Source organism: Prinia subflava (assembly GCF_021018805.1).
Source record: "Prinia subflava isolate CZ2003 ecotype Zambia chromosome W unlocalized genomic scaffold, Cam_Psub_1.2 scaffold_22_NEW, whole genome shotgun sequence".
Lineage (NCBI taxonomy): Eukaryota > Metazoa > Chordata > Aves > Passeriformes > Cisticolidae > Prinia > Prinia subflava.
In genome coordinates this window covers 2,595,763-2,618,195 of record NW_026960606.1, presented here as the reverse complement: position 1 = coordinate 2,618,195, position 22,433 = coordinate 2,595,763, and the positions used below count along the sequence as shown (strand labels likewise).

The 22,433-nt window shown below is 45.9% G+C and overlaps 2 protein-coding genes and 1 long non-coding RNA gene across 6 annotated transcripts in view; 2 read left to right on the top strand and 1 right to left on the bottom strand.

The window, feature by feature from the left end:
• The window catches only part of LOC134564855 (ubiquitin-conjugating enzyme E2 R2-like), a 207,942-nt gene that overhangs the window by 140,707 nt on the left and 44,802 nt on the right, over positions 1–22,433 (top strand). The window lies entirely within an intron of this gene.
• LOC134564854 (protein NYNRIN-like) lies at positions 1,897–9,572 on the top strand. 4 transcript variants are annotated; one of them, XR_010083674.1, is made up of 3 exons: positions 1,897–2,429; positions 7,059–7,362; positions 8,966–9,572. XR_010083674.1 is itself a non-coding variant. In XM_063424101.1 (2 exons), the coding sequence occupies exon 1, from the start codon at positions 2,924–2,926 to the stop codon at positions 4,643–4,645; it is 1,722 nt and encodes a 573-aa protein (XP_063280171.1). In that variant the 5' UTR covers positions 2,899–2,923; the 3' UTR covers positions 4,646–7,362; positions 8,978–9,572. The 4 variants fall into 4 exon arrangements, 3 of the variants coding, with proteins under 3 accessions (XP_063280171.1, XP_063280170.1, XP_063280172.1); XM_063424101.1 differs by lacking the exon at positions 1,897–2,429 and having other exon boundaries at positions 2,899–7,362; positions 8,978–9,572; XM_063424100.1 differs by lacking the exon at positions 1,897–2,429 and having other exon boundaries at positions 2,899–7,362.
• Positions 2,115–3,260, bottom strand: LOC134564857 (uncharacterized). The gene is made up of 2 exons (XR_010083675.1): positions 3,177–3,260; positions 2,115–2,586 (listed from the first exon to the last, which is right to left on the bottom strand). It is a non-coding gene; the product is annotated as an uncharacterized LOC134564857 (long non-coding RNA).

Below are 22,433 nucleotides of genomic sequence, written 5' to 3'. Positions count from 1 at the left end.
ATTAGCTTCTTCCATGAAGGGTTCCAGGGACAGCTCTTCTACTGAGCTGGGGGAAAAGTGGGGTTTTTATAGGGTACCGAGGTTTTGAGAAGTGGTCCAATGGTATGAGTCGGGGTAGAAAGTGACCTATTGTCTTACAGGAAGATAAGAGAGAGTCCGAGCACGGGAGAAGGGTTATTTTGGCCTAGTCACCATGACTAGGCATTTCTGTGCCTTTAGGTGACTGACCGCCAGAGAGGCCTACCAGGCCTCACGGCTGCAACAATTCCACTTTCTGTATTTAATAAAAAAGCGTTCCCTATAGTTCTTTTAAAGCAATAGACAAGGCATGAGAACATAACTAATACTATGACAATTACAATGAAAATCCACAGAATTCCCTTAGCAAGAGATGCAACCCATCCTGTTAATCCCCATTGACCAAAAAGGTCATTGACCCAGTCTGGGTTCTTTTCTATTTTTAAGTCCTTCACAAGTTCTCTCAGTTTTTGGATGTTTGCATGGATGGATTCTGAGCGTGACGAGAGATTGAAGCAGCACATCCCTTCGAAGTCTTGGCATCCGTGTCCGTGGGCGAGCAGCAAGAAGTCAATCGCAGCGCAGTTCTGGAGAGATGCATGTCTTGTGGTTTCCTCATCTTTTAAAAGATCACTCAGGGCAGCAGATGTAGCGTTGGCTTGCTTACTAAGCCAGCAGCCTAGGTGATTTATTTCACCAAGGGCCTTAGCTGCAGCTACCCACGGTAAGAATAGGGAGACAGCAATTCTTTTTGGTTTATTCCAATTGCATAATTTGGGATCACAGTTTTCATCAAATTCCGTATAGGATCTTTTGTGGCGATTTGCTTCGCTTTCTTTTTTTCCAATTATGTAACAAGGTAATATTTGGTGTGAGGGTAGAAAGTCTCCCAAGGCTACAGGGACCTCCCTGAAGGCGTGAGGGGATCCCAGCCCATACTCGGTCACCACAGATGAGAAACATTCCTTTGGGTAGTACTTTGGGATGGAGAGAGGTTACAGATATCACGCGAGTGGTGTAATTGCACCAATCCGGATAGTTATAAGCTTTGTTAATGGGTGATATGTCTTTTCTGAATGTGTTTTTTAACTGGTTAATTTCTGGCCCATTATTCCTTGGGCGTCTATAGTAAAATTTGACACAGTATGCTTCTTTGGTGGACCCCAGCAAGTCCAATTCTTGGGGTTCCTCTAGGGCATTAGGTAACATTTTTGTCCAATCATCCCAAGTATCTACTGCATTGGGTCTCTTACCTGTGGTGTGGAGGAGCTCAGAGTTATAGACGGGCCAGTTCTCTGCTACAAAAGGAATCCCTACTAGACATGTGGAAAGTGGGTTATCAACGCTGCCCATGGATAAGCACATGTTATCCTGTTTCAATGTTTTTGCTAAGGTTACCCAAACATTATGACTAGGCTGTGGGCTAATCCAGCCGCAGGCATACGGTACGGTGAAGAGCATCCAAACAGAAGTGAGGAGAACACCAGTTTTCATCTCTGGACAGGGATAGGACTTCTGATAGGGAATATAAACAAAAGTTGTTATCTTTCATGATGGGAAGAGAGGGTTAGGGTTTTTTCCCTCATTCTTTTTCTCTGTTCCTTCCCCCCTCCCCCCCCCCTTTTTTTTTTTTTAATATATATAAGCAAGGGATGGGTAAGTGGGTGTGAGGTTAAGGGTTTTTGGTAAGAGTTGGGAAAGGGAATAATAGGGGTTTTTGGGGTAAAATTTTTTTAAAAAAAGATAAAAACGTAATTCAGAGGACAAGTTTGTGTTCAAGCTATGTCTGGCTTATAGCTTGACTGATGCAGCAGAATGTTATTCATCTTTTCTGTTTCTTCTGCTGTCATATGATGGGTCGTTTTTTTCTTTGGTACGGGTGTTGGTGGAGGGTTAAAAAATATAATTTCTAGATTGAGTAATGTATAGGGGGAGGAAAGTAGAGAACGTACAACTGGAACTTACGCAGCTAGCTGGGAACAAGCGTCAGTTTCTGTAAACAGCTCCATGCTATTGTTTTAACCAAATCAAGTGTGGATCAGGGTAGAAGCGTAGGTATGATTTAAGATAGTAACTAAGGAATAGGATAATCAGTATCTAGGGGTGGGGGTTAGTTAACATGTGTATAATTTAAACTATAAAAATCACGAATCGACTCTGTATGCTTTGGACATCAGATTTGGGTGTATTATCACCCCGGTGTCCCGCGCGCTGGAATAAAGAACCGCATATGATCGCCTCTGTGTGGTTATATGTTTTCCTACGCTAACATTTTTGGCGACCCAGGACGGGACCTTGTGGGCGCAGCCAGGACCCCGCGACCCGATCACGCTCCAGCCGGCACCGGGTGATTTCTCGGGGAGCCCATCGGAGCCGCGACCCTCGCCGCTCACAACGACCCCTGGTGAGAGGTAAGGTTCTTTATTCTCTGGTCTGGGGGCCTGCCATTAAGACGCAGCGAAAGCTACGCTTGGTTGGGCAAAAGGAATTCCTGGTGGTATTGCCTAGGCAGCCGTCCGTCAGACATCGCGAAAGCGTTGCAGGTTCGGCATCTGTGGTTTTATGTATCTGTAATATGGAGAAACTAAAAGGGTTAAAAGAGGTTTTGGGCAGCAATAATGCCTCTATACCAAGTTCTTCTCCGTTGGGTTGTTTGTTGGCACATTGGAAAGAGGGAAATTTCGGTCAGGAATTACGAAAAGATAAGTTGATTGAATATTGTAATGTTCACTGGCCAAAATACGCTTTGCCTGAAAATCAGAGGTGGCTGAAAAACGGGTCTTTTGATGTGAAGATTATTATGCAACTTAGATCGCTTTGTACACAAGATGGAAGGGTAGAACAATTACCATATATTGACTTATTTCTGTGCTTGCTTGAGATACCGGTTTTGTAGCTTGACAAAATGAAAGCAATGAAGCTTGAGAATAATAAGTGTCTGGCTTGCGTCCAAAATAAGCATTGTATGGAACATGCAGTTTTAAGTGAAATTTTAGGGGGAAAAAGAGATGAACTGGAATCGGAATTATTGGTATCTCCCATGGCTCCCGGAACCACCACGGCCCCCTCAACACCAAGTTCTACCCCGCTCACCCTGACCCCACCTGATTCTCTTACACCCCCCTCGCTCGCGCCAGCACAATATGTTTCACCCCCACCTTTGTCTGCTGAAGGTAATTATCCTCCTCTGCCTGTGCCAGCCGCTCCTCCGCTTGCCCCTCCTCCGTCTGCCCAGGTGCCCGCCCCTCCTCCGCCTGCTCAGAGAACCCCCCCTTCTCCACATACACCTGCTCAAAGCTATCCTGCTCCCCCGCCCACACCCGCTGAAAGAAAATATACTGATCTTCAAGTAGACAGTGAGCAAAGAAGAACTCAGCTTGCCTTTATTTTTCTGAGTCAGGCACAGGAAGATATTAGGAAAAAGCTACAGAAACTGGAAAGGGAAGAGTTAAGAAACTTGGATAAACTCCTAGAGGTTGCCTGGAAAGTTTATAATAACAGGGACAGAGAAATTATCAAGAAACAGGGGCAAAGCCTTTTGGCAGTTTTACAGAGACAGGGGCGGGGACGTAGTAGAGGTGGTCGTGGCGTTAATAGAGGTGGCTTTGGCAGAGGTTCTGGTCATGGTAGATTAGGTCTGAATCAGTGTGCATATTGTCGGATAGAGGGACACTGGAAAAGGGAGTGTCCAAACCGGTTTAGCCAGAATAGTCAGCCTCAGTTAGACAGTATGTTTAATCAAAGTCATGAGCATCAGCTAGATAGTGTAGCCAGGGTCATGGTTTTACATGAGAGAGAGCCAGGATCAAGGGAGCCCATGGTGACTTTGCATTTAGAAGGAAAAGACGTAGATTTTCTCATTGACACGGGGGCCACACATTCTGTACTAAATTATCTTGAGGGGCAAATCGGGAACAAGTCAGCAGCAGTCATTGGAGCCACAGGGAAGGAGGAGGTACGGCCATTCTTGCAACCCCTAGAATTGAGCTTTGAAGATAAGATCTTGACCCATGAATTCTTATACATGCCAGACTGCCCAACTCCGCTCTTAGGGCGCGATCTACTGGCAGCACTGGAGGCAGTAATTACTTTTGAGAATGGTGAACTCGTAATGAAAATTCCGGAGTCTAAGACAGGAAAGATTTTGATGATAAAAGAAAAACCAATTTCTAATATTCCTAAAGAAGTAGAAGATGCAGTAATTCCCTCTGTCTGGGAAACAGATGTACCTGGAAAATCTAAATTGGCACAACCGGTACATGTAGAGTTAAAAGAAGGAGCAAAGGCTGTACGAATCAAACAATACCCTATAAAACCAGAAGCACGACAGGGAATAGCAAAGACCATTGATAAATTTTTAAAATATCAAATTCTAGAGGAATGTAAATCGGAATACAACACCCCAATTTTCCCAGTGAAGAAACCCAATGGTGAGTATAGACTTGTACAAGATTTAAGAGGTATAAATGAGATAACAAAAGACATTCATCCAGTGGTTGCCAATCCCTATACATTGTTATCATCCGTAAAAGAGATATATAAATGGTTTACTGTAATTGACTTAAAAGATGCTTTCTTCTGTATACCCCTTGACCAAGAAAGTAGGAAACTATTTGCCTTTGAATGAGAACATCCAGAAAGTGGAAGAAAAACTCAGCTCACCTGGAGTCGATTACCGATGGGGTACAAGGGGTCGCCCACTCTCTTTGGAAGTCAACTGGCAAAAGAACTGGAAATCTGGACCAGAGAAGGGCAAGTACCAAGAGACCAATATTTATTACTCCAGTATGTAGATGACATTTTGATTGCAACAGAGGAAGAAATGACCTGCATAAAGGTAACCATTGAGATCTTAAATTCACTAGGAATGGGAGGGTATAAGGTATCCAGAGAAAAAGCACAAATTGCCCAACAGACTGTGATTTACCTGGGATGTGAAATCTCACAAGGGCAGAGAAAACTGGGTACTAATCGTATTCAAGCTATCTGTGCTATTCCAGAGCCTCAGAATCTACACGAGCTGCGGATCTTCCTCGGAATGACAGGGTGGTGTCGCCTGTAGATCATGGACTATGGACTGATTGCAAAACCCTTGTATGAGGCTCAGAAGACGCAGCCGTTCACCTGGGGCAAACCACAGAAAGAGGCCTTCCAGAAGTTAAAGGAAGCACTGACAACTGCTCCTGCTTTGGGGTTACCTGATCTGTCTAAAGACTTTCAGCTGTACGTGCATGAAAGGCAGCGACTGGCACTGGGAGTCCTGACCCAACGACTGGGAAGCTGGAAAAGGCCGGTGGGTTACTTTTCCAAACAACTCGACAACGTAAGTGCCGGATGGCCTTCATGTCTGCGGGCAGTGGCAGCTACCGTGCTGCTGATACAGGAAGCCAGGAAGCTCACAATGGGAAGACACATAGATGTCTATGTGCCACACATGGTAACTACAGTCCTGGAACAAAAGGGGGGCCATTGGCTCTCTCCAAGCCGGATGATGAAGTTTCAGGTAACCCTGACTGAGCAGGATGATGTTGCACTAAAAACAACTAACCTCTTGAATCCAGCTCTATTTCTAGGTGCCACAGCTGAGGAAGGTCCATTAGAGCATGACTGTCTAGAAGTCATCGAGCACACTTATTCAGCAAGAACAGATCTGAAGGATGTCCCCCTGGAGCAACCAGAGTGGGAACTCTTTACAGATAGAAGCAGCTTCATAGAGAACGGAGCCAGATACGCGGGATATGCGGTAACTACAATTGATGTAGTAATAGAGGCAAAATCACTACCACCTAACACGTCTGCACAAAGGGCAGAACTAATCGCATTAACCAGAGCACTCGAGCTGAGTGAAGGGAAGACAGTGAATATTTGGACTGATTCCAAATATGCCTTTGGAGTAGTGCATGTACACGGAGCTTTATGGAAAGAAAGAGGACTGCTGTCCTCCCAAGGGACAAATATTAAACATCAAGATGCAGTCCTACAATTGATAGATGCAGTACAAAAACCTGAACAAGTAGCAATCATGCACTGCAAGGCACATCAATCAGGCAACTCCAAAATTTGTGAAGGAAATCGAAAAGCAGATTGGGCAGCCCGTCAGGTAGCGCGAGAGGTGCAGAAAACAATGGCGTTGATACCATCAAGACTTAATATCTCTCAATTTAATTTGCCTCCGAAGCCAAACTATACAATCGAAGATGACAGACTAGCACAACTGCTGAAGGCACAGAAGAACGCAGAAGGGTGGTATGTAACCGCACAAGGGCAAATAGTGGTACCTCCTTTGGTAATGAGAGAAATTTTACAGGTAAAACATAATGAGTGTCACTGGGGTGCAGAGGCGTTGGTAAAGTGGTTAAGACAATACCTAATCTCAGTACGGATGCAAACAATGGCCAAGTCAGTAATGTCTAAATGTGAAATCTGTCTGAAAAACAATCCCGTAGCTAGACGACAGGCACAGTTAGGCAGAATTCAGATAGGAATAGAACCAGGAGACTATTGGCAAGTAGATTTTGCAGAACTGCCAAAAACTCGGGGATACAAATACCTGTTAGTAGGGGTTGACACGTTTTCTGGATGGCCAGAAGCCCTTCCCTGTCGCACAAACCAAGCAAAGGAAACAGTTAAGTGGTTATTACAGGAGATCATTCCCAGGTTTGGGGTGCCCCTAGGGATATCATCAGACAGAGGCCCACACTTCATAGCCACGGTGGTACAAGAGGTAAGCAAGTTATTGGGATTATCTTAGGACCTCCACACACCATGGAGACCCCAGTCAAGTGGGCAAGTAGAAAGAATGAACCAGACACTGAAGAGGCAGATCAGTAAAATATGCCAGGAAGCCAAACTGCAGTGGCCACAGGCTTTGCCGATAGCATTGCTGAAGGTTCGGATAAAGCCTAGGAGTGGGATGTCAGTTAGTCCTTATGAAATATTGTATGGGAAACCATATGAATCTCCTAACCCCAATCCAAATGTTCATGTCACAGGGAAACAAGATGTGTATAATTATGTTCTGTCCCTCGGGAAAACTCTAGCTCGGCTCCGAAGTGTTCTCGTGTGGAACAGACCACTGGCCCTGGAGAATCCAGTCCACAATATCGAACCAGGAGATGAGGTATACATCAAAACCTGGAACGAAGAACCACTAAAAGAGAAGTGGACTGGTCCCCATCAGGTACTGCTAACCACCTTTACAGCAGTCAAAGTGGCTGGAGTGGAACCCTGGATACACTACACGCGTGTGAAGAAGGTCCCTCGTGGAGTCCAGTCGTAGGCTGTAGAAACTTTTAGACCAACAAAGCTGAGGCTGAAACGTCTGTAACTGTTCAAATGGTATTGGTAGCTGTGCTCATGCTCTTCCCGTGGGTAATGTTAATTTCATGGATACTAATGTCACCAGTAGGGATTGCTGTTACTTTGGGATATGGGATACAGAAGGGTCAACTAACAACTCTTCATTCTAGAATGAAGAGAGAGATACAGGCAAAAACACAAGTAATAGAAATTTCTAATGAAATTCGGGCTGAGAATGTAATGATTGGATTGGTCAGAGACTTTGCCAAAATGCATAATACCAGCAGAATAACGGCCTGCCTGCCAATACCAAAGGCAGCAGGGGACCCAGTAAGCTGGGGAATAATAACGTCAAAATTACCTGAAATAGGAGGGAACAAAACAATTAACTGTAAACAAGTACCAGAGTCAAGGGTGGTGGTCAGAGAATACTGGAAGATAACAGAAGATTCCTATATGCAACCCATGAGAAAGTCAGAGTGCATTCTTAGTAATGGCAAATTGGGACAAATCATAGAGTAGTGGGTTAAGGACCAAGACCTTGCAAAATGGCAATGTTAGTTTCTACGCTATCAAAAGATCAGGGACAACGCTACAGAAAGTGTTGTGGTGTGGAAATGTGAAGAGAAGGATTGGAAAGGACTAGAACCCTGGGACAGTGCATGGTCTGTGAGCATCCTCCAGAAATTCCAATATATGGAAAGCACACCCTGGTGCATTAAATGGAAAGGCTCTGAAAATGAGACAGATCCCACAGTGGCAAATACTGATACTAGCAGTCAGAAAGAGGCAAATAAGGTAAGTTGGTGGGTATGTAAGAAAATTTATGATTGCACCTCTGACAATCTAGAAATGAAACAGTGGTCACCATTGGCAATAGCCTTACGAATTGGTTGTGCCTGCAGGAAAATTAAACACAAACAAGGCAAAATAGATTCTAAGATTATAGTAGGATGTAGCAGGAGTACAATTCGAAGTCCAGGACCATTTGTATGGGCAATGAGTGATGGCACATGGACAACACACTTGCCTATGGACGGGGAGGTAAGAGAAATCACCCTGGGCCTTCCCACTTTATGTCCAATTTAGAAGAAATCCCCATTTAACAGGAGCAGTGAAGCCTTGCAAATAAAAGCAAAGCGAGACGTCTCAGAAGACAAGAACCCAGATGACACTTGGAAGGAACCCTCTAGTGGAGTAAAGATTGGGTGGGCCCTAGAATCCTTGTTTGGTCCCATTGCAAATTATCGAAATAGAGAAATGCTATATAGACTCACAGGTCAGGTAGACAGATTAGCAAGAATCACACGAGAGGGATTTAGGGAACTCAATGTGCAATTACAGGCCACCACCAAAATGACCCTGCAAAATCGTTTGGCTTTAGATATGTTACTTTTGAAAGAACACGGAGTGTGTGGATATTTAAAGGGACAAATTGACCATTGCTGCATCCACATCCCAAATTTAACTGCAGATGTAGAACATGACATCAGTCAGTTAAAACAAATAGAGCATGAGGCACAAAAGGAACAAAAGGATTTAGCTACTAGCTGGTTGGGTAAAATCTTTGAAGGATTAGGATAGAATGTGAGTTCATGGATAAAGTCTATCCTTGAAAATCTGATAATTTTACTGATTATATTTTTAGTAATTTGGTTAGTTTACAGAATCCTGAAAAGAGAGATACAGAAAAAGGCATCTTAGAACAGGACCATAATGAAGGCATTGGCACGGAACCCAGCACCTTCAATCCGCAACAACATCCCGGACAAAGCCTATGACAACAGAGGATTTGAAGATGAACATCCAGTATGAACTCTGAAGCCTAATGGACTGTATTAAGTGAAAGCATTTACACTTAGTATATTAGAGTGAAAATACTTTCAAAGGGGGGAATGTTGGTGGAGGGTTAAAAAATATAATTTCTAGATTGAGTAATGTATAGGGGGAGGAAAGTAGAGAACGTACAACTGGAACTTACGCAGCTAGCTGGGAACAAGCGTCAGTTTCTGTAAACAGCTCCATGCTATTGTTTTAACCAAATCAAGTGTGGATCAGGGTAGAAGCGTAGGTATGATTTAAGATAGTAACTAAGGAATAGGATAATCAGTATCTAGGGGTGGGGGTTAGTTAACATGTGTATAATTTAAACTATAAAAATCACGAATCGACTCTGTATGCTTTGGACATCAGATTTGGGTGTATTATCACCCCGGTGTCCCGCGCGCTGGAATAAAGAACCGCATATGATCGCCTCTGTGTGGTTATATGTTTTCCTACGCTAACACGGGGATATTCGGCGACGCCTTTGTCTCCAGGCAGAACTTGTCTGGTTTTGAGGCGGTCTTGTATTCAGCTCAGAGGAACTCTTGTCAGTGTCTGACTGAGTAGTGTTTGTGGTGCCTAGGTATGGTTTTATGTGTTTTCCTGGGTACCATCTTGGGCCAGATGGTAGTGAAACACACGCATATCCTCTACCCCAAGTAATTAACTGGAAAGGTCCAGAAATTTGATGAGTCTCTGGGTCCTTCACTAGCACAGGTGGTTTCTCAGCAAGCTTTGCTTGGGTGGTATTTGCGAAGTGGCGAAGTACTGGAGGGTCGGGCTCTGATGTTGTGCCATTTAGGAAGTTGACATAGAGAGCCTTGCAAAGTCTTTCAACTGGAGATATGATTTTTGTTTCACTTCGCTGCTGATTGAGGACTCTTTTGAGGGTTTGATGTGTTCTCTCTATGATGGATTGTCTTGTGGGGTTTGCAGGTATGCCTTTCTTGTGTTCAATTGCCCACTCACTGAAGAATTCTTTTAACTTACGAGAGGCATAGGCAGGTCCATTATCTGTTTTGATCTGTTTTGGTACTCCCAGGGTAGCAAAGGCAAGGAGGAAGTGCTTTATGGCCTGCTGTGTAGTTTCTCCTGGATGAGATGATGCAAACACTGCTCCAGAAAACGTGTCAACCGATACGTGCACATACTTTGACCTTCCAAAAGGTGGGAAGTGAGTGACATCTGTCTGCCATAGCTGGCAGCTGTTAAGTCCTAGGGGATTGACTCCTGTCCCCACAGATGGTATCTGGTAGCTTTGGCAGTTTGGGCACGTGGCAATAGCTTTTGCTTGATCTTTTGAGAGCTTGAACATTCTAATAAGGGCAGCTGCATTTTGGTGATAAAATGCATGTGACAACTTTGCCTGGGCAAAGATGTCAGGGATGTTAGCAGTCTCTAGTGCCATGGCCAAAGCATCTGCTTTCCTGTTCCCTTCTGCAATGATACCTGGGAGGTCAGCTTGTGACCTCACATGCATTACATAGTAAGGTTGTTTTCTGTGGGAGATTAAGCGTATTAATGCAGAAATCAATTGGTGTAACTTTGGATTGGAAACGTCTTTGAGAAGGGCTTGTTCTGCCCTCCAAGCTATACCTGCAACATATGAAGAGTCTGCAATGAGATTAAAAGGTTCGTCTTTGAATTTCTCAAAGGCTCTGACAACAGCTGCTAACTCTGCAATCTGTGGAGATCCCTCCACAATTTGGACATCAGATTCCCATTTTTGGGTCTTAGGGTCTTTCCATGTCATTACAGACTTGTGGGATGACCCTGAGCCGTCTGTAAAGACTGTTAGAGCTTTGAGAGGTATTCTACTCTGTACTAATTTCGGGGTCAGATTAAAGGTTATATTAAAAAGTTTATGTTTTGGGATATGGATGGAAATTTGGCCTGTATAGCTATCTAGGGAGTACTGGAGATTTTCATTGTTCTGAAGCAAATGCTCCAGGTCTCCGCTGGTTAATGGCAAGTATATGCATGTGAACTCACACCCTGCGAGAGAACGGAGGCGAGTTCTGGCCTTTTTTATTAGCTGTGCCATGATTTCTTGGAAGGTGGTAATTGTCTTTGTAGGTTGGTTGTTTGTGAAGATCCATTCAAGTATCAGTAAAGGGTCTCGAAGCTGAGTATCCCATTGGAAAATCAGTCCATGGAACCGGGGTGCTTTTCCCAGGATGACAAACTAGAAAGGCAGGCTAGGCTCGAAGCGATGGGCTTGGTGTGAAGATAGGGCTTCTTGGACTTTGGTGATGGCATCTGGGGCTTCTGTTGTGAGAGTGCGTGGAGAGTCCAGGTCTCCGTTGCCACGGAGAAGGTTGAACAGGGGAGCGAGGTCCTCTGTTGTAATTCCTAGTAGAGGACGTACCCAATTGATGGATCCACACAGACTATGTAAGTCTCTCAGAGTTTTTGGGTCATCTCGGATGATGAGCTGCTGGGGTATGATGGTCCTTTCCCGGATCTGAAATCCAAGATAAGTCCATGGGTTGGTGTACTGTATTTTGTCTTCACGGATCTCGAACCCTGCTTTTTCTATGGTTTCAATACTCTTTGTAACTGCTTTGTCTAGGTAGGCTTTGTCTGATGCACAGATCAGGATGTCATCCATATAGTGGTAGATGATTGCATCTGGAAATAGGCTCTGAATGGGAAACAAAACACGAGCAACATACCATTGGCATATGGTAGGTGAGACCTTGAGACCTTGGGGAAGAAAAAGCCAATGATATCTTTTGAGTGGAGCGTCTCTGTTAAGAGAGGGGACAGAAAAAGCAAACCGTGGAGCGTCCTGGGGGTGCAGCGGAATGCTGAAGAAACAGTCTTTAATATCTATGATGGCAAGTGTCCAGTCTCGAGGCAGCATCGATGGTGAAGGCAGTCCAGGCTGAAGGGGGCCCATGTCCTCAATTACCTCATTGATTTTACGCAGGTCCTGGAGGAGCCTCCACCTGTCCGTTCCAGGCTTTTGCAGTACAAAGACCGGGGTGTTCCAAGGGCTGGTGGTCTCGACGATGTGACCTTTGGCAAGCTGTTCTTCTACAAGTGCTTGTAGTGCGTGCAGTTTTACTTTAGGGAGGGGCCACTGTTCGATCCAGATCGGGGTTTGGCATTTCCAGGTGAGCTGAGGGGTATCTGGTAGTGCGCGCTCCTCAGTGGCCCCAATTAGAAATCCCAACTGGGAATTTGTAAGGAAGCTCCCCATTGGGACAGAACATCCCTTCCCCAAAGGGTGATGGGGGCCCTTACCACAAATGGGCGGATAGTTGCCAACTTACCTTCAGGCCCTTCGACGAGCACGTTGTGCTTGCTTCGCATGGACATTGTGGCTCCACCAATCCCTGAGATCATACCTGGTACCGGTTCTAGTTCCCAGTTTGTTGGCCATTCTGAGCGTGCAACGAGGCTCACATCTGCGCCGGAGTCCAGAAGTCCCAGTCGGTGGATCTTCTCCCCTTTGCAGGATAGGCCACACTTGATGGTAGGCCTATTAGATCCCAAAACTTGTGCCCACATTGCTATAGGGTTGAGAGGAAGCTGTTCTTTGTGATTTTTTGGGAGTAGAAAGGCTTGTGCAATTGGAGTTCCCTTTAAAAGAAAAAATGGTAAGTCTGTGCAGCACAGCTGGACCAAGATTTCTTGACCTGGGTGCACTGTTTGTACTGCTGGAAAAACAAAAATTTCATCCGGCCCATTAATGGTATCACCTATAATTAAAATGTCAAAAGGACCTCCTTTTGGGCCATACTTGCCAGTAGGGACACGATAAACATCCCTCTTTTTTAAGTCAATGGATAAAGCAGTTACCAGCTGATGCCGGGTTCCCGTCTGTATTGCTCTGTATGTTGGATCCCCTTCATGTGACGTGGCATCTCCTGGAATGATGCATGGTTGGGTCTGCATGGCTTTTGATTTGTTGTCTTGGCGTGGAGCCTGACCACGCTCCACTGGTAGTTTCCCGAACGCTGCTGGAAGGGCTGCTGATTTTGGGGTCTTTGGTAGGTGTTACGGGGAATTTGGATAGGTGACCTATCTGGACAGTCCTTTATAAAATGTCCAAAGTCTCCACAGTGAAAGCAGCAGGTCTGCTCTTTGGAAGTCACTACTGCAAATGCACCAGAAACTCCTTCTGCAATACCCTTAGCAACTGCTTGGGCTACTGTGTTTTCAGTGGAGAGGTGACGTGTACAGCTTTCCACCATTTGTTCTATGGTAGGTTCTGTATCCAAGGGTAAGGCTCTCAGAATAGTTTTACATTGTTCGTTAGCATTGCTCATGGCAAGTTTGCATAACAGTTCTTTTCTTGCCTCTATGCTCTCTATCTGTTTATCCAGAGCATCTTTAATTCTGTCCACAAATTTTATAAAGCTTTCATCTACTCCTTGTTTAATATTAGAGAAGTGTAGGGTAGGGATAGAGTCATCTGGGGTAAGAAGTAAGGAAGTCTTAGCTGCAATAGCCAAGTCTTGTATTGCTGCCTCAGACAAAGTTTTGGCTTGATCTGAGGGTTTCTGCAAATTGCCTTCTCCAGCCAGCTGTTCAACTGAAAAATTTTGCCTATTAGGATCTTTAGCGTATGTGTCTGATAATGTTTTTAATTGTTTCTTCCAATGCCTTTCCTATAGTATATATTCTGCCGGGGTAGGAGGCAGTGAGCAATATTCTTAACATCATGGGGTATTAAAACGTGCTGAGAAGATAGCTTCTAGGAAATTTTTAAAAATATGTGAACTTCTGCCGTGTTCTTTGGCTACTTTTCAAAGTTCTATGAGCTCTTTGTATTAGGTTCCCACATAATTTTAGTGGAGGCACCACCTCTTTTTCCCTTTATATAAGTTACAGGGAAGGCAGAAATTTTCTGAGCCAACTCCCAGTCACCTGCATGAGTGGCTTTCATTTTAATTAAAGCCCATGGATCAATGTCATATGCATCAGAACTGAGCTCACTATCACTACTGTCCTCACATGAGGAGTACTTTTTCTGGCGTTTTGGAGTGGCATTTTGCAGGGGTGTGGGGTGCTGTAGACAGGGTTGCAAGACCTGGCTACGGGAGGCGCAGCTGGGACAGTGTAAAAGCGTTATGCTACCATGGGGTATCTCAGAAGTACCATGAGGGTTTTGTGGCTGCAGGGTTTGGGGATAAAATAGCGGCTGGCGGGTGGGATTGCATGGGGCCACATTCGCTACAGAGGGAGTGGGGGGGGTGGGGTGTGGGGGGGCAGAGTCTATAGGGGCAGGCACAGTTGCATTCGAGGGTACCGCGGGGAAAGGGTGATGGCCACACATGAGATAAGCAGGTCCTGCAGGCTTTGCAGGCACACAGGAGGGATTTGGGATCAGCGCGAGGGAGGGGGAAGGTGGGGGCGGCACAGAGAGGGGAGGTGGGGACAGCACGGAGTTCGTGTTCTCCGTCCCCGGGGGGGCGGCTGAAGGTGGAGGAGGGGGGGCCGAGGGCTGGGGGCGGGGGGCTTGGGGAGAGGGCATGGGGGTGCCGGGGGCCGCGGTGGTCCTGGGGATGCAGGGCGGTAGTGGGGCAGGAGTGGCGCATCCGGACCCTACCCCCCTGTGGCCGGCATCTGGAGAGGGGGGGGGAGATTAGCATTTGAAAGGACACAGTCTGGCAGGAGAGATAAGGATGGAATGCTCTCTGCGGGGGGACTTGGAGATTTCCTGATATTTGCTTGTTCTACTACTTTGGTAATATTATGAAAAATGGGCAGAAATCGTGTAACAGAGAAATCTCCATTAATTTGGGAAGTGTATATTTTTATCCCCACCGAGTCCCAGAAAGAATCTAAAGTGATAGAGTGTGTATTAGTATCAGGAAACTGGGAAATGATCCATTTGATAAACTTTTTCAAGTTAGTTTTTAAGATTTTACTTTTAGAGAAAGAAGGGTTGTTAAGGGATAGAATTTCTAAGATTTCTAAATATAAGTCTCTCTCGTTCTGGGATCGTTTGAATTTACTATTTTTTGATCCCATAGTAATGTGGTTCCCATTCCCCTCCCAGCAGAAAAAAGAGAAAAAAAAATAAAAATAAAAATAAAAAGACCCAAGTAAAGAACTTGCGCGCAAAAAAGGCTGGAATCTACTTATTCCTCAGCCGAAGGTGGGTCAAAAGCTGCTGGTAGGGGGGTCTGCCAAAGTCTGACTCCTCAGGGGTGGACTGGGAGGGTCGTCAGACAGCTTCTGCAGAGAAATTCTTCTATAACGGAGAAGTTATCTTCAGAAGGACTCTAGCGAACCAAGGCAGTTACTCTTCGCGAAGAAGGCTGCTCTCCTGGGTTTTTCACCGCAGTTGGTGCGCCAGGTTTTGGTTTTCTCCCAGTAGCTTCAGTCGGTCTCGGCTGCCTTGGTTGTTCCTGGCTAGGGGTGCACCTACGTACCCCCCTGCCCAAGCAACTCCGGCAAAGCTCCCAGGCACAGGCAACACTTAGCAAGCTTAGTTACAGTGATATTCAGCTCTTAGCAGTGATCAGCTCTTTTGCAGTGATTCTCAGCTCATAAGCTTGCTAAGGTGCCTTGGCAGACACAGGGAGAGACAGGAGAAGCGCCGTATGGAGTTCCACAGATGAATCTTTATTAGCTTCTTCCATGAAGGGTTCCAGGGACAGCTCTTCCACTGAGCTGGGGAAAAGTGGGGTTTTTATAGGGTACCAAGGTTTTGGAAAGGGGTCCAATAGTATGAGTCGGGGTAGAAAGTGACCTATTGTCTTACAGGAAGATAAGAGAGAGTCCGAGCACGGGAGAAGGGTTATTTTGGCCTAGTCACCATGACTAGGCATTTCTTTGCCTTTAGGCGACTGACCGCCAGAGAGGCCTACCAGGCCTCATGGCTGCAACAGTGCCTCAGTAGACGAAATAGTGGAAAAAATGGCTAAGCAAGACTTGAGTCAAAATGCTGCACTCATTGCCGAGGCAGTGAAAGGTGCTGTACAAGGCCAGACACAAATACTGGCAGCTACATTGAAGCAACAGGGAAAGAGAGTGAAGGAAAGCTGGGTTGCAAATTGCACCCAAGAAGATTCAACAGAAGAGCCCTTGGAAATATTTGAGCTGGCTCATAACTGATGCGATAATCACTCCGCAAAAAGTCATCATTAAAACTCAAATTTCCATGCTCACAGATGTGCAAATGCTACTTGGTGATCTACAGTGGGTTCAAACTCTAGTTGGCATTGTAAACGATGAATTGTACCCACTCTTGGCGCTACTCAGAGGTACTGATTCAGATCAACTTACAGAACTTACTCAAGAGCAGAAAGACTGTATTAACCGCCTTGGTCATCTCATTTCCACTCGATGGGCTTCACGTCATTTGTTTGTGGTGACACGACCCACCACTGTGTTTGCTGTGCTTTGTCAATGGCAAAAGAAAAACGGGGAAGAAGGGAGGCCTAAGACAACAAGTGATGCCATTGACAAGCTGAATGTCAGACCTAACGCGGTGTATTCACATTGTTTGCAACAATCTTGTTGTGAATGTGGTAGTTGTGATTGGTGGGCAAAGATTAAGTGCAGAGGCTGCCAGTGAATTATTTCGATCCATAGGAGTCGCCTCCATTTGATTGCCTGTTGTATTAGCTGTGATGGTAACTTTCGCCCTGGAAATCCTTGGGCAGCATTAAGAGAGTATTTAGGAGAAGTACAGCTAGACAATCACAGTTTAGAGTGTTTGAAAACGAAGGAGCCAGATGGAGAGCCTGGATCGTTTGGCTCCTCCAGCAAACTTTGAAACATGTAGTGACCCTTAGGGATACACATATTTTGGAACAGCAGTGTAGTAGGGGAGTGAGAGTCCCTATTTAACATGGGGTTCCTGAAGATAGCTGGGAAAGGACGTGCCGATATTGGCAGCGGTGCTGTAATGGTCATTGCAATCACCATTCTAGCCACACTACACAAGGTTGATACTGTCACAGCAGACCCCAGGAAAGCCTTATTTGACCCCAGAGAAAATGTTTGGGTAACACTGGCACAAAGCCTGAATACTACCTCCTTTTGTGCCAGTTTGGCCTTCCCAATGTCACCATTTGTGACATGCTTGGTAGGTGTTCCGATAAATGACTCCAACATAAATTTGTTGACTGAGACCCCCATAGGAGATTTTTGCAGCCATGAGGTAAACTACTATGAAAATGGATTGGTGATCAGTTTTACCACCATAACTGGGAAGTGTCTGTATGGAATCAATTCATGGATCCCTACACTACCCTTTTATCCAGGTGATCCTCAAGAGATTGAAATTCTTGGGACACTTACTGCTCCTTCATGTTTTTATTTTAATGCATCAGTATATGGGTGGCCATTGGGGATAAAGGGTGACAATCATATAAGGCCTACTGTTACAGATGGAATAATGAATCCTTATGGTGCTTGGAGCTGACAGAATGAAACAACCCCAGCGTCATCGATTTACCCTAGGCAATTACCAGCTGGCCTATTTTTAATATGTGGCAATCGAGCCTGGGCCGGGATACCTCCAGCACCTATTGGTGGGCCATGTACAATTGGACAAATAAGCATGGCAATGCTGCACTGCCATCCTAATGTCAGTCACCCGAAGGTTAAAATACAATACAGCCAAACTAAAAACACAGCCACTATATCCCTTGGAGAAAATTGTAATGATGAGGTAAAGTTATGGAGTAAACGGCAAGTTGCTCTGTCAGCATTGTTTCTCCCTGGAGCTACTGCTGGCAATGCCTATAACAATTTAGAAAAGTTAGCTTGCTGGGTTGTTAAACAGGCTAATGCTACTACTACTGTTTTATCCTTATTAGCTAAAGATTTATCTAGTGTGCAGCATGCAGTGTTACAGAACCGAACCGCGGTCGACTTCCTGTTATTAGTTCATGGTCATGGATGTGAAGACTGATGGAATGAGTTGCATGGACCTTGAGAATCATTTTGAGTCCATCCACAAGAAAATACAGAGCTTGCAGCAAAATGTAAACAAAATTCAGCAAGATGTGGGATTCTTTGGATTGAAGTCATTATGTGATTTGTTGGGCCTTGGTAGGTAGATAAAGGGTTTAGTGAAAACAGGAATTGTTGTGTTATTAGTGGTTATCTTGGGAATGTGCTTGTTTGGTTGTTTGTTGTCATGTGTGCGTAGAGTGTTTGCAAAGGTAACAGAACAGGCATGGATTGTGCAAAAAGAAAACAGGGGAATTGTGGATGCATGGCTGGAAAAGCAGGGACATGTGCACAATCGTGCTCTTAGCTTAAGGGATGAGTAGAAGCTGAAATGTCCTTGAACTGTTCTTTAGATGGGATAAGGATGAAGTAAAGTTTGGAGCAATAGCTATAACAGGATGCTAGACAGGATGCATTGACCATAAGTTGGGGAAGGCTCACAGCATCCAGCCGCGTGGACAGAGCTTCTAAGCCAATTATGTATACTGCAAGGACATGTGAACACTGTGGTTTAACCAATGATGTTCAGAGTTAGGTGCATGATATGCTTAGCACAGTATAAATGTATGCCAAATAGCTGAATAAACAAGCAAGATTTTTTAACCCATATTGAGTGCTGTCTTGACTCTGGCTGATCTCCGGCAACAGTATATCACAGTCCATCACCATGGCCCTACAAAAGAATTTCAGCTTAAAACAGGCATGTCCTCATTCTCCTCCCATCTAGGACTTGACTCCTCCTTCACTGACCTTGGCGTCTTCATGTTGTTTCTTGTCGTGGTTGGGGGGGAAGTGAAATTTTCCAGGGAGATGTGGGCAGTCCAATCAGTGATCAGCTTTTCTGCTAACACCTAGATTGGTCACTCGGAGGTTTAGACACGCCTCTGAGGACACAAAGAGTTAAAAGCAAGAGTCTGGGGAGCTCGGCCTCTTTCCGGATCCTGGTTCCAGCAGAGGGACGTGTCAGGCCTCCTTCCCCTGCCCGGGCCACGAGGCTGGGTGGGGGAGGGGAAACACGTGGTCGGCTCAGGTAAGCCGGAGCCCCCGGGGGGGGGGGGGGGGGGGAGAAGAGAGGGGACAGGACTGGAACTGAGCTGCCCCGTCCAGGATGGAGGGGTGGAAAACTGTAGAAGTGCCTTCTGTGTGTGCTCACCCCCCTCCTCCCCCCCAAACTCCGGGAGAAGTTGCCCAGCCATGTAGGGGTTTGCCGAGCCTGAGAGTGCCTCAGCCTGCACCCTGCCGAGAAGAAACTGTTAACCCTTGCTTGGCAGAAAGAAACTTTTCTTAGACATTGATTCTCATGACTGGTGGTTTTCGGAGAGAAGGAAGCGGCCTGGGACCGAGATGATAAAGCATGATTAGAAGGAACTCGATGGAAGAATGAGAAGAGTAGCCTTGGAGCTGGACTTTTCTTGCATAATGTCAGCCATAGACTGAACTTGAGTCTCTTTTGAACATAAACTGCATTTTTTAGGTGGATGCAGCTGCCCCTTGCTTTTGCTACAGTGACTGGCACTTGAAGAGTAGAGCGAGCAGAGAAAAGAGGGGGAGGGTGAGGTGGTGCCCTCTGCCCTCAGGGCAGACCTGCTCCTGGAACCCCGGCCCCTCGGTGAAAAGGGGAGAGCTCGGCATGCAGCATCCTTAAAAAGCCCTGTATGTAGTTGTGGCCTATGAGACAGCGGTGAGAGCGCTGGACATAAGAAAAAGAGAGTGTCACCTTAGCAGACTTCTCCGGGCGGTGCTATGAGTGACATAAAAACACATAAGGGGTGGACCCGTGTTTTCTGAGGAACAGTCTGTGGTGCGAGAGAGACTCCTCTCTCCCTTGCTGAATTGAAGATTAGTTTGTTTTTGAGTGGTGATTGTTTAATCTAAAACCCAAGAGTTTGTCTTTGAAGAGTGATGGGTGGGGAGGTAGAAACTGGGAGAAGAAATGTTCTAAGAAGTTTTTATTTCTGTCTCTGTGTGTGTTTAAGAGTATTTCTGTCCCTGTTCTTATGTAATTAATAAAGTTTTGGTGGGTTTTTTTGTTTGTTTTCAAGATTTAAGCCTGCTCTGCTCTGTTCCTGATCACATCCCACAAGAGTTGTTAGAGAAAAAACATATATTCATAAGTGCACTAACATCTGGCCAGTGCTAACCCCTGACATTTCTCTACCTGTCTTCACTCTGTCCTTTTCTCTGGCTCGGAGAGGATTCAATGTTTTGCAAGTTCTATCTGTGCAAGGAAAGAGTTAATATCTCACCCAGGGCCTACAGAGGGTCACTGATAGTTTCTGCCAGGCGGTGGCTGAAGCAGTCAAGATGATGGATTTCAGGCTGTGCTGGGGCTTTGTTAGGATCTCAGGGGTTCTGGCTGTATTCAATTTCAGCTGCGGGGCCACTCTTCATGGCTGCAGAGCTGCCCCTGGTCTCAGCTGCATGATCTGTCGTGATGCCAGGAAAGTCCCTCAGCAAGATAACTCGGTAGGGGTGGCTGGAGCTGCTTATGGTAGAGGATTATTCAGAGGCCATGCTGGGGAAGAAAGAGGCTAGGATCTCAGCAGCAGCATGCCGTGCAGCTGGGGCCCCCCCTTTTCTCTGCCCGGCAGCCTCTGGGGCCTGGCCTGGCCCTGTCAGGCCACACGGGCCACACTGGGGGGGGGAACCAACCTGGCGACAGGATGTTAGCAGCCACTGGAACCTGGCCTCAGACCAGGATGGGGCCTGGCGGGCTTCCAGGGAAGGAGCCTGGCCCCTTAGCAGGGCCCACCCTGCCCGACCCCACAGCAAGGAGGGACCCAGGCCAGCTTACCTCATCCCAGGCAGGAAGAAAAGAAGGCTTTCCCAGGGTTTGTTCAATTTTTAACGTGTGTTCACAGAGGCGTGTTCAGCTTTTTAGTGGTTTAACAAGATGTCAGTATTCAAAACTAGTCACTGATTGGTTTTGTCCAGCACAGAGGAAGCTGTTGGCAGCTTCTCAGAGAGAATGACCTCCTTCTTCCCTTTTCACCACAAATCAATTAATGCAAAACCAGCATAACAGGGAAGAGAAAATAAGGTGGAAAATTACTCATAGGCTGAGATAAGGCAGTTTACCTAAAGCAAAAGCAAAAAATCTGTCTTGGTTTGAAAGACAGGTATCTGCTAGGAAGGGGGCAGGACCTCCCTAGAGATGGAGAATTCGAATCCCCTCCCTCCAAATTATTCTAATTTAGAAAATTAAAGGGGCTTTCAGACAGAGGTATGGGGATAGGAATAACAGTTCTTTACTAGTATATATGACAAAACAACAAACAAACAACAACTACAGCATTAATAATTAACAGAACCAGGAACCTTGAGGGCTTTCTTTCACAAAAGCCCGGGGCAGTTCGATCTCAGTGCCCCTGCAGGACTCCGAGAGGCCGAGCTGGAAGGGAAGAAAGTCCCAGGCTGGTGGATGAGATCAGATGCTCTGTGCTGGTAGCTGGAATGGCAGGGGGTGTCCCGGCAGGGCTGGGCAGTGCAGGGCTACAGAGTAGCAGGAAAGCCTCAAAGCTCTGAAGAAGCAGCAGCAGTGGGGGGAGGGCCAGAGAAAGCAAGCCCAGGATTCCTGGGTACACAAGCAGATGACGGTAGATTTCCCAGGACGAGGCAGAGTGATGGCCGTGAACTCTTCCTGCAGCGAGGGGCAGCTTGACTGTCCTCCTCAATGCCGAAAAGAGCGCAACTGCCCCCTAGCTCTGTCTTTTTACCTTTCCCAAAGCTCGTGTTATCTCTCCCCTCTGAGGGGAGCTTCTGGAGACTCAAAAACAATAGGTGTAGCTTTGTGCTGCCATGTCCTTTGGCTATTCCCTTTGTTCTGGTTAAGCACTGTCGTTAAGGTTTCTTAGCAACTTATGGGAAAAAAATTTGTAAGTGAAAAAGAGGCAAATCTAACCCCAAACAAGGTTGCACACACACAAAGAGAAAAAAGGGGATTTTATTCTCTACTTCCCATCAGTGAGCAATGTCCAGCTGCTTCCCAGGAAGCAGAGCTTCAGCATGTGTAGTGATTGCTCTGGAAGGCATTGTAAAATAATGAATGCCCTCCCGTTCCTCTTCCCTCCCTTATCTTTTATATCTGAGCTGATGTCATGTGGTATGGAATATCCCTTTGCTTAATTTGGGTCAGCTGGCCTGGTTGTGTCCCCTGCCAGGATCTTGCCCTCCCCCAACCTATTGATGGATGGCAGAATGTTGAAGAGAGACTGCTGATGCTGTTCCAGCACTGCTCAGCAGCAGCCAAAGCACTCATGTGTTATCAGTAAGTACCCTTCCAGCTACCAATGCAAAACACAGCGCTGGGAGGGCTGCTATGGGAAAATGAACTCCAGCTCAGCCAGACCCAATATTATTCCATTCCAGTA